The sequence below is a fragment of the Capricornis sumatraensis genome, chromosome 22, assembly GCF_032405125.1.
Source record: "Capricornis sumatraensis isolate serow.1 chromosome 22, serow.2, whole genome shotgun sequence".
Lineage (NCBI taxonomy): Eukaryota > Metazoa > Chordata > Mammalia > Artiodactyla > Bovidae > Capricornis > Capricornis sumatraensis.
The window spans coordinates 30,917,273-30,932,245 of record NC_091090.1 but is presented as its reverse complement, the minus strand read 5'-3'; the positions used below and the strand labels follow the sequence as shown (position 1 = coordinate 30,932,245).

The 14,973-nt window shown below is 57.2% G+C and overlaps 4 protein-coding genes across 8 annotated transcripts; 1 reads left to right on the top strand and 3 right to left on the bottom strand.

Annotated features, from left to right (window-relative positions):
• Nucleotides 1-557: 557 nt before the first annotated feature.
• On the top strand, nucleotides 558-2,984 carry RNF5 (ring finger protein 5). The gene is made up of 6 exons (XM_068960739.1): nucleotides 558-728; nucleotides 1,773-1,791; nucleotides 1,885-1,997; nucleotides 2,100-2,154; nucleotides 2,232-2,349; nucleotides 2,443-2,984. The coding sequence occupies exons 1-6, from the start codon at nucleotides 589-591 to the stop codon at nucleotides 2,538-2,540; spliced, it is 543 nt and encodes a 180-aa protein (XP_068816840.1). The 5' UTR covers nucleotides 558-588; the 3' UTR covers nucleotides 2,541-2,984.
• A 302-nt stretch (nucleotides 2,985-3,286) lies between these two features.
• On the bottom strand, nucleotides 3,287-6,216 carry AGER (advanced glycosylation end-product specific receptor). Of its 2 annotated transcripts, none has more exons than XM_068960445.1 (11): nucleotides 6,165-6,216; nucleotides 5,873-5,988; nucleotides 5,557-5,707; nucleotides 5,314-5,378; nucleotides 4,909-4,996; nucleotides 4,632-4,814; nucleotides 4,359-4,489; nucleotides 4,033-4,174; nucleotides 3,762-3,788; nucleotides 3,509-3,638; nucleotides 3,287-3,386 (listed from the first exon to the last, which is right to left on the bottom strand). In XM_068960445.1, exons 1-11 carry the CDS (start codon nucleotides 6,214-6,216, stop codon nucleotides 3,287-3,289), a joined length of 1,185 nt encoding a protein of 394 aa, XP_068816546.1. The 2 variants fall into 2 exon arrangements, with proteins under 2 accessions (XP_068816546.1, XP_068816545.1); XM_068960444.1 differs by having other exon boundaries at nucleotides 5,557-5,749; nucleotides 5,882-5,988.
• A 661-nt stretch (nucleotides 6,217-6,877) lies between these two features.
• On the bottom strand, nucleotides 6,878-11,800 carry PBX2 (PBX homeobox 2). The gene is made up of 9 exons (XM_068961060.1): nucleotides 11,580-11,800; nucleotides 10,590-10,663; nucleotides 10,112-10,359; nucleotides 9,820-10,010; nucleotides 9,496-9,631; nucleotides 9,234-9,387; nucleotides 8,756-8,844; nucleotides 8,548-8,634; nucleotides 6,878-8,412 (listed from the first exon to the last, which is right to left on the bottom strand). The coding sequence occupies exons 1-9, from the start codon at nucleotides 11,798-11,800 to the stop codon at nucleotides 8,320-8,322; spliced, it is 1,293 nt and encodes a 430-aa protein (XP_068817161.1). The 3' UTR covers nucleotides 6,878-8,319.
• An 854-nt stretch (nucleotides 11,801-12,654) lies between these two features.
• On the bottom strand, nucleotides 12,655-14,761 carry GPSM3 (G protein signaling modulator 3). Of its 4 annotated transcripts, XR_011144091.1 has the most exons (5): nucleotides 14,358-14,761; nucleotides 14,044-14,152; nucleotides 13,635-13,796; nucleotides 13,064-13,394; nucleotides 12,655-12,964 (listed from the first exon to the last, which is right to left on the bottom strand). XR_011144091.1 is itself a non-coding variant. In XM_068961062.1 (4 exons), exons 1-4 carry the CDS (start codon nucleotides 14,576-14,578, stop codon nucleotides 13,257-13,259), a joined length of 630 nt encoding a protein of 209 aa, XP_068817163.1. In that variant the 5' UTR covers nucleotides 14,579-14,761; the 3' UTR covers nucleotides 12,655-13,256. The 4 variants fall into 4 exon arrangements, 3 of the variants coding, with proteins under 3 accessions (XP_068817163.1, XP_068817165.1, XP_068817164.1); XM_068961062.1 differs by having other exon boundaries at nucleotides 12,655-13,394; XM_068961064.1 differs by having other exon boundaries at nucleotides 12,655-13,394; nucleotides 13,635-13,834; nucleotides 14,044-14,146.
• Nucleotides 14,762-14,973: the final 212 nt, after the last annotated feature.

The window sequence follows — 14,973 nt, the reverse complement described above, 5'->3', positions numbered from 1 at the left end:
GGGTGGGACCAGAGAAGGCTCAATCCTCATAGGATTGGCCCACCCCGTCCCTGCCTCATGCTCACGCTCACTTTACCTAGCTACCATTTTTCTGTCGAGTTGTAGCCAATCAGTTGCTTCGGAGCCAAACGCTCCAAAGTCCAATAGGAATCTGGATATTCTCTGAAAGAGGAAGTAAAAGAAAGACTGGGGCTTGTAGTGGGCGAGGTCTAAGCAGTCTTGAGCCAATTGCTTCTGGCCTTTGGTTATGACTGGCAGTTACTCAGACGAATAAAGCCCGCCCTAGCTGGGTGACAGGACGTATGGAGTTGTTACCAATCCCGTGGCATTGCAGACTAACTGTGACTGTGTCGGCCAATAGTCATTGTACAAGGGCGGAGCCGCGTGATCATCTTTCCGCCCCCGCCTTTTGGACCAATCCTTCGTTCCGATTCTGTATGATTGGCAGGCACTCAGGCCAATAGTGATTAGAAAACTTTGAAGCCTGCCCAAAGACCGTGGGCCGGAGGAGGTTTCCCGTTTCTCGGGGCGTCTGTATGTGTGTTTCGGGGGACTAAGGGGTACGCGGGGGACGAAAGAGTACCGGCCATGGCAGCAGCGGAGGAGGAGGACGGGGGCCCCGAAGGGCCAAACCGCGAGCGGGGCGGGGCGGGCGCGACCTTCGAATGTAATATATGTTTGGAGACTGCTCGGGAAGCTGTGGTCAGTGTGTGTGGCCACCTGTACTGGTGAGAATCTGAGAGGGGCAAAAATAAGTGGGGCTTACATCTATACTGGGGAGGTTGGGGTGGGGGTGCCACAGTCATACGGGCAACCAGAGGGCACATTTTCATAGGTGAGGCCTGAGGGGGCTTCTTGCGTCTTTTTGGGTATGTGTGGGTGAGAGGGTCACGTCTGTATAGAGGAGACCCGTGGAAAGTCGTAGGAGCTAGGCGCCAACTAGTGTGTTAAGAAATGGGGCGCAGGAGGTGGGTACCGCACATCTGTGCAGGTGAGACCCGAGCCACCTTACCTCTGGAAATTGAGGGGTCTTACTTAGCTGTACATTGGAGGAGGAAATGGCAACCGACTCCGGTATTCTTGCCTGGAGAATCCCAGGGACAGGGGAGCCTAGTGGGCTGCCATCTATGGGGTCGCACAGAGTCGGACACGACTGAAGCGACGCAGCAGCAGCAGCTGTACAGTTGGGAACGGATTAGACTGCAAGGTTAGGGGAGATCTAGAGAACGAGGGGTCACATTCAGGTGAGCTGTGTCAAGGGGTGGTATGAGAAACCTCCGGACCAGAGCACGGTGGAGTAGCAGCCCCCAAAGATTAAGGAATTGTGGAAGTAAGGTCTTTATTGAGCATAGGAGATAGGAAAAGGAGTAATGGGAGAAGGTAGGTGCTGGTAAAGGGGGTTTGGTTGGGGAGTGATGGCGGCAAGAATGAGACGAGGGCTGAAAGGAGCCTGCAAAGGGGTGGTTGAAGAAAACTGGAAATTAAATTGAAAAGCACAGAAGGAAGGGGTGAGGATTTGTATATGTATGGGGTGTGGGGATTGCGGTAGGGGAGAGGAGAGAGGTGAGGGTTGAGCCTGTGGAGAATGGATGTAGCTTTGGAAGGTTAGAGAAGCAGGATGGCCAAATTGGCTGCCATGGTAGGAGTTGTGGAAAATATGAAAAGAAACAGCAGGTAATACCTGGTAACAGCGAGGTGGGACTCTGAGGTTGGGTAGGTATCTCTTTTGTGTTTGGTTTTAACTGGTTTGACCTTTCTTTTCCCCCTTGCAGTTGGCCCTGTCTTCATCAGGTGCGTACTCAGAGGAGATGAAGAGGGAAATGGGGAGGTCTGAGGAGCTGGAAGAACCCTTCTGTGTACTGGAAATCACATTTTTTCCCCCAGTGGTTGGAGACACGGCCAGAGCGGCAAGAGTGCCCAGTGTGCAAAGCTGGGATCAGCAGAGAAAACGTTGTCCCTCTTTATGGGCGAGGGAGCCAGAAGCCCCAGGATCCCAGGTAAGAGAGGGGAGGTGGTACTGAAGGAAAGTGGACACTTCTATCTGAGGAGTGGGGTGTAGAAGAGGAGGGAATATTGATAGTCCCTCTCCTCTTCCTCAGATTGAAAACCCCACCCCGCCCACAGGGCCAGCGACCCGCTCCAGAGAGCAGAGGGGTGAGTCTTGTCTGATTTGTGTTCCTTCCTTGCCAAAGACTCGCCCAGTTTCCCACTGACCTTCTCCGCCTCCCTAGGGATTCCAGCCATTTGGTGATACTGGGGGCTTTCACTTCTCATTTGGTGTCGGTGCTTTTCCCTTTGGCTTTTTCACCACCGTCTTCAATACCCATGAACCGTTCCGTCGGGGTACAGGTAAGAGTCTGCCCTCAACTGCTACCAGCAAGTCCTCTGAATCCCCTGGCCTATGAGTGGATGCTTCTTTCACAGCTCTCTTCTCTCCCACAGGTGTGGATCTGGGACAGGGTCACCCGGCCTCCAGCTGGCAGGACTCCCTCTTCCTGTTTCTCGCCATCTTCTTCTTTTTCTGGCTGCTCAGTATTTGAGCCATGTCTCCCTCCTGCCCACCACCAGCCAGAGGAGAATCAGTATTGGGGGTCCCTGCTGACCCTTCCTTACTCCTGGACCCTCCCCACCCAAGCCCTTCATTTCTGTTGGCTAAGGCCAACCCTGGCCACTTTCCACAAGGATGTGTGGAGGAGGAGTGACATCTGTGCTCTGAACTGCTCCCTCAGTAGCGTCATTACTCCCAGCTCTGGGAGAGGAGGATGGACTGAAGACAGTGTCTGTCTCCCCTCTCTCCTGATCCTTTGCTTTCCACCATATTTCTTGATTTGATGTTGAAAGGTGGGCAAGGCTCCCTCTGACTCTTCTCCCCTGTTCCCCTTGATTTAATTTAATTTTTCTCTCCCCAGTGTCTAATGTGGGTCCTGACTCTCAAGTGCTTCCCTCCCCTCACTACCTCCTTTATGATAAATTCAATAAACATGATGAGATGTATTCACTCTGCCTACCTTTGTCCGTCCCTCCTTCCTTTCAAGACAGGAGCATCTTCTCCCCAACTTGAGCAGATATTGGTGTGGTGTGGGGAAGCATGGGGGAGAGGGCATCACACAACACACACAGCAAATGTGGCAGGTGTTTACTCATCACTTTTTGTGGGAGGCTCTGGTTGTGGAAGAAAGCTGGGGGGAGGTGGGCTAAAGATTATACAGAGGAGAACTGGGCTGGGGCCGGAACAGACTGTGGGAAAAGAAAAGGGGCTGATGGATGGGGTCTGGCCGTGGGCTCCTCAAGGCCCTCCTGTGCTGCTCTCTGCTGCCTCAGGCTCCTCTGGCTGGTTCAGTTCCGCTCTCTCCTCCTCTTCTTCCTCCTGGTTTTCTGGGACCTTCCTGGGGAGGAGGGTTGGGGAGAATTCTACACACGCTTTCCAGCATGCCATCATTTCTTACCCCACACCTCTGCTTCCTGCCTGGAAGTTCTCAGTCTGAGGTGTCTGGCTTCCTCCACTCACCTCTCCTGTCCTTTGCGCTGCCGCCTTCGATGCCACACGATGAGCCCAATGAGCAGGGCGACTGTCCCGAGGCCTCCCAGGATCCCCAGGGTCAGGGCTAGGGTTTCCAGCCCCGGCCCTTCCACAGAGCCTGCATGGAGATGGGGATAACTGAGGGCCCAGCCCCACCACTCACAGTTCCTTTCTGGTTGACCAGCCCCTCAGTCCTGTTGAGGTCTGTCTGCTTCTCTTTGACTTTATCCAACCCCCTCACCTGCAGTCATCCCTTCCTCGCCTGTTTCTGGAAAACAAAGAAGGGAAGGCTTCAGTTTGGAAGAGAGGTATTTAGTGGGAATCCCAGTGAGCCCCTTAAAGGGACAGGCTGTTCTCTTGGGTTGTGTCGGGCAGAGGAGGCCTGGGTGTGGCTGCACTGAGGGGGGCGGGGTGGCTCTCGGGGACAGTGCTAGCGTAGGGTGGGGAACTGGGGCCTGCACTGTCCCTCAGCCAGCCTCAGGGTTGGCCTGGGATTCAGAGGGAGGTCTCACCGATGATGCTGACGCTGACAGCACGGCTCTCCTGGGGCCCATGGCTGGGATGGGTGGCCACACAGCTGTAGGTTCCCTGGTCCTCAGGCCCTACCTCTGGGAGGAGTAGCACGGGGCCAGGGGGAAGGGGCAGGGGCCTGCCCTGGTTGGGGAAGGAGGGACAGGAGACTATTAAACCCCCTGTCCACACATCCCATACTTCTGTCCTCGCCTCCACATCCTCAGATACCCTTGTACCTCCTCGCCTGCCTCTCCATGAACCCCTTGCCCTCCAAATTGCCAATTATGTATCTTGCTACCTGCCAGCCCCCTCTCGGGTCACTCACATCCTTGATCCAGTGGATTTGAGGTGGGGGCTGGGCGGGGGCTTCACAGGTCAAGGTCACGGTACCACCAGGAGCTACTGCTCCCCCTTCTGGCTCTACCACCAACTGGACTTCCTCCAGTGGCACAGCATCTGGGGGTGGGAAGGCGATCGGGTTGAGAGTCCTACCTGTGTGTGGTCCCAGTGGCCACGGGCTGAACCCTCCCCTTCCTGAGGGTCATACATTCTGACATGTGCTCACCCCCGTTGGGGCCCTCCCCACCTCGGCGCTCACTCGAGACCCTGAGCTGGATGGGGGCCGTGTGCAGGGCTTTGCGCCGGGGAAGGCCAGGGGTGAAGCTACAGGAGAAGGTGGGGTGGAGAGCTCCTCCCCGAGCTGGGGTCAACATCAGCTCCGAATGGAGTGTGAAAAGCCCTGTCTCCGGGTGTCTCTTGGTCTCTTCCTTCACGGACACTCCTGTGGTAGGGGAAAGCAAGGTGAGACATTCCAGGGTGGGTGTGGGAGAGGGCTCAGAAAGAAGGCAGCTGGGAGGGGAGATGCTGGGACTCACCTTTGCCATCAGGAATCAGAGTTTTCCCATCCAAGAGCCAGCTAAGAGTCCCTGCAGGGTAGCCCCCCTCGGATACACATGTCCCCACCTGGGGAAAAATCAACTTCATCATCTCTGGAAATAAGAGAATCCAGTGGCTCAGATGGTAAAGGATCTGCCTGCAATGTGGGAGACCCGGGTTTGATTCCTAGGTCATGAAGATCCCCTAGAAAAGGAACTGGCAAGCTACTCCAGTATTCTTGCCCTGAGCATCCCATGGATAGAGAAGCCTGGCAGGCTACAGTCCACGGGGTCGCAAAGAGTCATACACAACTGAGTGATACACACACACACACACATACACAGACCTACACTCCCCTCCCATCCTCAGGACCCCTTTCCACATCTCCCCTTTTCATCCTCTACCTTATTGGGGACACCAGCCATGAGTTCAGAGGCAGGATCAACAATTTCTGGCTTCCCAGGAATCTCTAAAGGAGGGAAAATTCCTATCAGAGGCCACAGCTTTGAAGATTCTCACACCCTGGGTGTGGGAATGGGGGCAGCTGAAGTCAAGGTCTCCCAGGCCAGGGCCAAAGAGTCAAGGGCTGGGGTCGAAGGCTTTTCCTTAGATGAGAGGGGTGGTGAAGAGGTCCTGAGAACCCTTACGATAGACTCGGACTCGGTAGTTAGACTTGGTCTCCTTTCCGCTCCGGCTCGTTGCCCGGCACCGGAAAGTGCCCTCATCCTGGATCCCAACAGCCGGCAGGAGGAGGGAGCCGTTGGGGAGGACCCGAGCCACGCTATCCCAGGGGTCTCCCTGGGGAGACAGGACCTTCCAAGCTTCTGTCCGGCCTGTGTTCTGGGGGTAGAGGAGAGGGGCCTCAACAGTGCAGACCCTTGGGGAAAGGACTGATGAAGAAGGGAGGTGGGCGAGAGGGGACGCGAATCTCACTGGTGTCCCCAGAAGTGGAGAGACAGGAGCCCCACTTACCAGTTTCCATTCCAGCTGCTGGGGTGGTTTCTTGGGGGCTCCCTTACAGTTCAGCACCAGTGGCTTCCCGATCCGGGCTGTGATGTTTTGGTCCCCTGTGACTGCCCCTGGGAGACAGCACCACGATGGAGAGCAGGGAGATGGGAGCTAGCAAGACTAGAACAGGGAGGATGAGGGAGACTGGAAAGCAGTGCCCAGGTTCCTGGAAAGCTAGGGGGGGGAGATTTGGGGACGGGGCAGGGTGCCTTCTGCCGGGAGGGTTGGTGGTGGGGGAGTGGCTCACCCCACAGACTGAGGACTAGCATCCAGGCTCCGACCGCTGCCCCTGCTGCCATCCTGCTTCCTTCCCAGGCTCTTGGCTCTGTCTGCCCCTTGCTGCTGTGGCCACCACCCTAGGTGGGGCTTGTACCCTCTCCCCTGCCCCCATCTCCCCCGTCCTGTCCCGTCACAGGGAATGCTAGGAATTCAAATTCAAGAGTCCTTCAGGTACTAGGAGAAACAATTGTCACCCCACCCCAGGGCACTACCAACCTCTGGGCACAGCCACATCCATGGGGGTGGGGAGTGCATCTCCTAGGGTCTCTCACCCCTCAGGACCCCCAACCTATTCCACCAGTACACCGAAGGCTACTGGATGACTAAGCAAGGTTGCCAGGCAACAGGGTTCAGGCCTGGCTGTTTCCCAGGAGGCAGGGGTGAAACCTGGGGCCTGGGTGGTGAGGGAGACTGGAAGACCTGAGTGGGGCGGGGAGTGGGGAGCAGCTACTTAGGGTTTTCTGAGAAAGAAAAAAAATTTTTTTCTGCGCTTTCTCATATTTTTGAAAAGAATTCTCAACTAAACCCAGGAAAAAAAGAAATTTCTTTATTTAAAACTGTGGTTTTTCTGTGAAACTACAAGTTTACAAGTGAGGAGAGAACTGCCCCCAGCCCATGCCTCCCGCCCCCACCCATCACACTCCCAACCTGCCCCCACCAATCCAGCCTGGATCTTTGACGGGAGGGGTTCCCCACTGTGAGTCTTATAAACGCGCCTGAGGATGTTCGAGGGGTTCAGATGGTAGGGTTCAGGGCCGAGGGTTGGAGATGGTGATTTTACCTTCCCTCATAACCTGGCTCTTTGCAGCCTCTTTCCTCTCTCCCCCAACCCTCTTGATTTTGGACTGAGAAAAGAGATACCTCATATCTGGGGAAACTGAGGGCAATAAACACACAAACACCTCAACCCATATTTAACTATTTGGCAATAACCCCCTCCCCATTCTTCCTCCTCCAATCTGTAAATAATAGTTTTTTTAAAAAAAGGATTTTAGAGGTGCCATTTGCTCAAAATTACTGAGTCCTGCCCTGCCCAAGGGATGTAGGAAGAGGGGGGATAGGCCGACAGAGCAAGACCGACTGCCTCCATGCTAAACGCAGCAGAAAGCTGCCCACATGAGCAAAGGACACCTAAGTGACTTTATAAGCAAAGGAGAATACCTAAGTGATTGTGTGTGTGTGGGGGGGGAGCAGGCTTGATGCCCTGCTAAATGGTACTTCCTGATGGACAGGACGAGCCAGGCAGGCCTATTTGTTCCCCTTTCTCTTATCATGACCCCTTTGGCTATTACCCCTAGTATGGGAAAGCAAGAAACTTAAAAAAAAAAAATCAACATTATTTATAAAAACATCTACTTCCCCAAACTAAATTAAAAATTAAGAACCACCACCACCACCAAAACCCCCCAAAATCAGAATTAAAAAAACTACAGATGGAACCCCGGGATAATTTTTCTTTCCTTAAAAAAAAAAAATTCAACCCCAAAGCCCAGTCAACAATTCCGTAAAGTAGCAGAAACTCCCTCCGAGGTAGATATCTGAGTCAGACACTCTCGTCCACCGAGCGATTCTATTGGTTTAAAATGAGCTGCGTATGAGGTAATAAAAGCCATCTGGAGGGGCAGGAGGTGGGGGGGCACAGGGGGCGTGGCCCATGTCCTCTGTCCAGAAGTCATGTCCCCATTTTTGGCATCTCTGGTTGGGCAGGGCTGGCGTCTCCAGATCCCAGAGCAGATAAGTGGGGTGGGGGAGGGAGAGTGGGGGAGCCCACAGAGAGACAGAGAGAGAGACAGAATAGTTGCCGGTGTGTTTATGAGAGAGAAAAGAGAGGAAAGATCTGAGAAATAAGGTGTGTGTGTGTTTCTGTGAGAGAGAAAGGGGGAGAAAAAAAAGAAAGAAAAAAGGGGTAGACAGACCCCACTCTCCCCTGAGGGGACCCCATCTTCCCTGCCATGTCGTCGGCACCCCCAGCACTGACAGAATCTGGCCGGGGAGGGGACGGCCCCGCCTGGCCTTCTCTTGTCTTGTGCTTCTCCCGTGTCTGGGTCTCTTCCTCCAGATGCCTGCGTTCTCTTCAAGAGTTGCCTTGTGAGCCCCCACCCCTGTGGCCCTGAGGGGCAAGATCAGTTGGAAGTGTCCGAATGAACGCTCCCTGGTCCCTCTGTCGGGGATGTCACTGAGGACGGGGTCACAGCCTCCTGCCAGCCGCCATTTGCCTGGGAAAAAAAAGAGACAGACAGCTGGGGTGGGGCTTTGAGAAACCCAGCACAGGGGCCAGCGCTGCCAGGGAAAAGGCACCCCACCCCCATCCTGGTGAGAGGTGAGGAGAGTGGCTTCAGGGGCTTACTCACCCTCATTTCCCGAGGGCTGTAGATCTGGCCTCCTCCGAGGTTATCCCCGTAGCCCCCTGGCCCCATTGAGTGTCGGAGTGATTCCACCTGCAGGCAACAGGGGAGGACAGGACTCAGTGAGAGGCCTCAGAAGAAAAGACTTTCATATCCCAAAATAGGGAAACCGAGTTTGAAAAAGCCCTACTCAAGGTGCGATGGACCACCTGACCTGGGAGGCAGAGTAGGAATCTCCGTTGAGCCCGGGCATCCCCAGAAACATGTCACCGGATCCTGAGAGATTGAAAGAGCCGCCAGAGCCTTGGGGGAGCAGAAGGGGAAGTAGGGAAGAGTGTAACAGAGCCTGTGATGGCAGATGGGAGACTCCCCACAGCTTTCAGTTTTCAGAAAATGCCCTGGACTAGCTCGGAGGAGGCGCACCACCATACCCAAATTATCCACAAGACAACATGGCAACACTCAGAAGGAGCGAGCTGTTTCTAAGCCTCCTCTGGCCACTTGCTGGAAGAATGGCAGAAATAACTTCACTGCCGTGGCCTTGGCCCCCTGATATCCCCACCCATCTGACCAGCTTGGTCCCTCTCACCCCAGAAGGCCCCCCGTTTCTGCTCTGATCCTGCCTAGGCAAGAAGTGGGAACAAAAGCAGGAAGCGTGCAGAAGAGCCAGCCAGGGTGGCAGTGGGATCCACCTGCGGAGGAAGGGGGTGTCGGGGAGCTGGTGCGGCTGTGGCCTCCCTGGGTGACCGACACGGCGGTCTTCACGGCATAGATGTTTGCCTCCTCTTGGAACTTTCCTATGTTTTTCTTATAACGAATCCGCTTGTTGCCAAACCAGTTGGAGACCTGCGGGGTGGTGGGCAGAAAGCAGGGTCAGGTGGGAACCTGCTCCTCTGTCAACACCTTAGTTAGAGCTATGTGCCCTGCAAACACCTCCCCGAGCCTCCCCGGTACCTGAGAGACAGTGATTCCGCACTTCTTGGCGAGTTCCTCCTTAGCCTCCTCACTCGGGTATGGGTTACTCAGGTGGGAGTAGAAATACTCATTCAGAACCTCCGTGGCCTGTTTGCTGAAGTTACGGCGTTTCCGTCTATAGAGGAGAGAGGGGGTGATGAGGAGGGTGCTGGTGTCCTGGCCGCACCATCCTGTTGATTCGCTTCAGAGGGCGCCACTGTCACGGAGCAGAGTGTTGCGCTGCGCAACACGGTGGCCCCAAGGCTTGGAGAAGAATGGGAAGGAGCTGGGTGCTGGGTGCTGGTTGGGGGCCCTGGGCCCCACCTGGCGTCCAGGAAGCGGGAACGTAGGATCATGACGGCCTCGCAGGTGCTCTGCTTGAGTTGCATCTGGATGGCGCTGAATTTCCGGTGGATGATGCTCACCATGCGCTCCATCTCCTTGGGTGCCACGGGCCGCGTGCGGCTCTGCTCCCTCAGCAGGTTCATGACGTGGGTTGTGAACTCGTTACACGCCTGCAGTGGGGGCCCCGAGGCTTGGTGAGCAGGAGCCCTTTGGCCCTGGGCATCCCTCTTAAGGGCCTCTCCCTCCACCCACTCTGGCTTTTTCTCCTCACCTGCTCATATTTCTCCAGCTCCGAGTGGTAAATGTGGCGGATCTGGGCAAGTTTGCTGCGATAGTCCGAGTGTTCGATGGAGTTGTCAGGGGACACTCCGCCCCCGGAGGCTGCAGCTGCCGCCGCTGCAGCCGCTGAGCCACCCCCTTTCTCAGGCCCAGCCACACCCTCTGCCAGAAGCATGTTGTCCAAGCGCATCAGCTGTGGATCCACAGGCTCCTCCTCTTGGGAGCTTCGAATGCTGAGGCCTAGCGTGCAGGGCGAGTGGACTTAGGGACCCAGGGACCCCACACCCCAGCTCTCAGCCCTCCTGGAGACCCAAGTCTCCAGGCGTGGGTTCCCACCCCAGCCCCCCTTAGCAATCTTCCTGACCCACACTTTCCTCAGGGCCCCAAGTTGTCAAACTCTTAGCCTAAGTTCCACAGGGAACAGGGTTCTGTCCCCAGAGTTGAGGAATCGGAGGAGGGAACTCACGTACCAGTTTTCTCCTTGATTTCACACAGGACGCTAAAGAGAGCAGGCTTCATGCGGTGGCAGTTTAGGGCGTGTTTCCTTGGGGAACGGGAGAGAAAAGTTGAGAGGCTATGGAATTGCCAAGGGGGAGAAACAACCACAGGACGACACACCCACGAGGGTAAGAGAGGGGAGCTTGGGAATAGGGAGGTGGTGGGTATATCTGTGGCAAGAAAAAGCAAGGCTGGGGGCCGAATGAAGTCTGGGGGGTTCTTAGGAAGAGTTCAGCTTCCATGCGGAGACAAGGGGAAGCTGCCTGGCTTTGGCTGGAAGGAGGGAAGGTGCTGCCAGCTAAAGGCACCATGGCCAGGTCGGGCCTGTGGGAGACGGTCTAGAAAGGTACAGAAGAGGATGTGGGAATGACTGCAGAAATAAGGGTGACTAGGTAGATTTCAGAGGAAGACAGAAGGAGGCCGGGGAGGAGGAGGGGATCAGAGTCTGAGGTGCCTGAGGGGGTGAGGGGTGCTGAGCTGACGTGGGGAGTTCAGTATAGAGAAGTGTGAAGGGTCCTGGGACTGAGCAGGGGTGGAGGGTGCCTGAGGACCTTGGAGGCTGGGCCCTGGGTGGAGAGAGATGGCCGGAGCCCTGGGGAGGGGTCTGAAGAGCCCTAGGAAGAGGGTGGGCTGGAGAGTTAGGGGAGCAGACAGCACAGCAGGTTTTTAGTCTGGGAGTCAGAAAGGGTCTCTGGAGATGGAAGGATGTTCCAGGGGAATGTGGGGTGGTTAGGGAGAGGTGGAGGGTGAGACCACCTAGGGTTCCCCTTTTCAAAGGTTTCAGGGACTGGGGGTGAAGGGAGGTTTGAGAGGGATCACTTATCTTGGGGCTCCCGGGAGTAAGGAGAGGACAGCTGTAGTATCCTGGGGAGGGTCCTGAGTTGGGGGCTCCCAGAAGGTTCAGAGACTGTGAACGGGGCTTCTGCTGGGTCTGTGTGGGGTCCCGGGTTGGGGGCACTCACTTGGCCTGGGCCTCGTCCAGGCTCTGGTCGGTGATGGTCATTATCTGCTGCAGAATGTCCCCGATGTCTTGCTTCCCTCGGCCTCCCGGGACCCCCCCGCTACCCCCACCGGGGTCTCCGCCACCGGGAGGTTCGCCAGGGCCCCCAGGCTCCCCACCCACCAATCCAAGGCCCCCCCGGCCCCCGCCTGGAGGGGGCGGCCCCAGCAGCCGCTCGTCCATAGTTGGGGGGGGGCCCTGAGGCCCCCTCCCTGCTCCGCCCCTCCCCCCCGCCTGGTTACTTCCCCCCAAACTCGCTGGGGCCGCTGCTCCCTCCGCCCCAACCCCCGCCCGTCTCCCCGGCTCCCGTCTCTCCCGGGTGTTCACCCCGGCCCTGAAGGGAGACCTGGGGTACCGTCTGGGCCCCCCACAGGAGACCCCGGCCCCCGGCGGCGGAGAAAATGGAGCCGGAGAGAGAGAGGAGGCCCAAGCGGGGGTGTGTGAGAGAGAGAGAGGGAGGAGGGAGGAGGGAGGAGGGGGGAGCGAGGGAGGGAGGCTGGGGGAGGGGAGCCGGGGAGGAAGAGGAGGGGAGAAGGGAGGAGGAACAGGGAGGAGCTGGGGGCGGAGAGAGACGCACAGAAGCATAGGAACTGAGACCGAGTGGAGGAGGGGACGAGGGCAGAGACTAGCCCGTGGGGAAAAAGAGGGAAGGGCCCAGGGGCTGGACTTCTGTGGCCTTGAAGCGGGGGCGTATTGGAGGCTGGGGGTCCTTCCACCCGGGTTCTGAATCCGGGATCAAGCTGATGACGACCCTGGCCGCTGGAATGCCTGGGTTCACAGACAGCTTAGTTCATATTTCTTATCCTAATGACTCCCCTCCCTGTTCTACTTAATTAAAACCAGGAGAGGGGGGCTGGGGGGGATAATTAGGGAGGTCTCCAGCCGCTGCTTAATGAGCCAGTAATTAACCAGCCAGGGAGGGGAGCTGGCCTCTGGCCAGACTCGGGAGAGCGGGCAGCCTCCGGCCTCACCTTCCTACCCTCCACCCGGCCACCCCAGACACCAGTCTTCAGTCCAGAGGGGCATCACATTTATTCATATAACCAAACATCAGACAGTTCAGAACAGCAGTGGGGAGGGAGGGTGGGCAGGGCTAAATGTCCTTTCACAGCCTGTAGGCCTGGGGCTAGGGGGTGCGGGTGATGGAGATGTGAGAATGGTCTTTATGTCTTGCCATGCCCTCTTTTCCTTTCTTCTTATTGGGAAGGAGGGTGGAATTCCCAGGTCAAAACCTTGGGAGATTTGCCGTTCTTTTGGGAGATGGAGGACAGAACCCTGAGATCCCACCTGGTAGCTTGACTACTGGGGTTGTCCCCACAGCTCAGGACGGAGACTCTCAGGCACTCCCTGAGATCAGAAGAGAGGGTGAGGTGTCCCACTGAGGCTGGGATCCTCTCATAGCCTCATAACACACTTGGTTATGGCGGGAGTTATTATCCATCCTACCTTGGCTATTCCTAGGCTTTGAGACTTTCGCCTGTTCCACTTCCCAGGAAAGGTGGATGAGGGTGATGAATATTGAGATTTCTGCTGGGTCTTCCAGTCTCTGGTGCTCCTCCCCAGCAGGGGTGAGGGCATGAGTGGGGCTGCCCAGCTTTCAAGGCCCAGGAATGCAGAGGGGGTGGTGGGGGCTCAAGTCTCAGCAGGTGTGTGTGGGGGGCCGGGACCTTTGCTCCTCCATTCGACCCCCACCCTGAACTCTCAGCAGCAACTCCAAGAGCTCCTGCCCCCCTGGGGGTAGAGGAGGCTCTGACCGCTGGGCTTCCATCCGCTGGCACTGGAGGAGTAGAGGAAGAGGAGGTTGATGGTGAGGTTTTAAGAGGAGCAGGCCTTGAGAGGAGCCAGGGCTGGTGTGAGGGGCATAAAGGACACCAATGATGTGGGGATAGGGAGAGTAGGACCTGGCGAGGGGGCAGATGCCTGGGGAGAAGGAGGGGTAGGACCCAAGAGAGAAAAGGGGCCAGAACCAAGAAGCCTGGGTCTTGCCTTCTGGGGGGAGGGGCAGGGGTTGTCTCACCTGGTGACTGATGATGGTGCTGTAGAGCTGTTCTCTGTCCTCAAGAGGCCGGGGCAGGGCTCGACCTAGGCTTGGGGGGTTCTTGGGGGGATGGAAGGTGGCTCTCTGCTCCTCTAGGCGGCGGGACTGGGCCTCTGCTACCAGGTCCAGAAGGAGCTCGGTCTGCAGGGAGAGCAGGGAGGCCGAGCGGGGCCCCAGGGCTGGGGAGAGGAGGCGGGGGCTCAGATCCAGAGAGGTTGGCAAAAGGAGTGGTGTGTGTGTGTGTGTTGGGGGTGTCAGGGCTACCAGGGTGTGATGGGGAGTTGGAAAGGGTGGGGAGAGAGCCCCTGATGGAGTGGGCCTTGGTAATAGGATCAGGAAAGAAGTGTGTACCAGGTCAGGGAGCTCCCCAGAGCGGGGCTGGGGGTACCTGTAGGGCGAGTCCCTGGAGGAGGAGGGGACGGAGGGGCAGACCTCCAAGGCCGAGTGCTGGAGCTCGCGGGGGGCCAGCCATGCTCATCCTGATGGGGGCCCTGATGCTGAGAGACATCCGTTCCGGTCAAGTGGGGGTGGGGTGGGCAGAGGGCTAGGCCAGCAGCCCACTTCCTCTCTGTGTCTGTTCCTGCCTCAGTGTGCCCAAACCCGTCCAAGTCCCCGGCGTCCACCGTCACTCAGTCTCTGCCCCAGGTCCTCTCACCTCTCTCTCTCCCAGTGTCAGCCTCCCCAGCCCAGTGCCGAGCTCACCTGCTCACCATCCTCTTCTTCCTGGGGTCTCTCAGCCTCCATACCCTGGAGGGGAGAAACCGATGGGGGAGGGGGTAGCTGGGATTTGGGAGGAGGGCCGGAACCCTGAGTTCCTGAGGGGAGTAGGGGCCGAAAGGGGTGGGGGTGAGCCGGGGGCTGGATGCCTGGGTACTGAGCAGGAAGCTGGGTTCCTGGTCAGCCCCCCCACGGGCCCCGCCCATCCCTGTCAACTTCCTCCAGTTCTCTTTTCCCACCCAAACTGCTTGCTTGACTTCTCTTGCCCCAGGGGAGCAGAGAGACTGGGAAAAGCTCCTCCAGCTGCAGCAGTGGTGGGGGTTCAGAATGGGAAAGGATTTTTGGCTTTCTCATCTCCAGAGCCTCAGTAGCCCCCTAAACCCCAGCTGTGTTCCCTCCACCCCCCTCCTCCCCTTCAGTTCTGTCAACACAGGAACTAGCTACAAAGGAAGTGGTTTCACTCTTCAGAATCCCCCCAACCCCCCCACCCCACCCCCCACCCCACCCCCCACCCCCAGGTGCCTTCTCTAAGAAGGACCCACCCCCTGCTTCCCAGCTTCCCTGACTTACTGGGATGGGGAGGGGCATGTTTCCAGGGGTA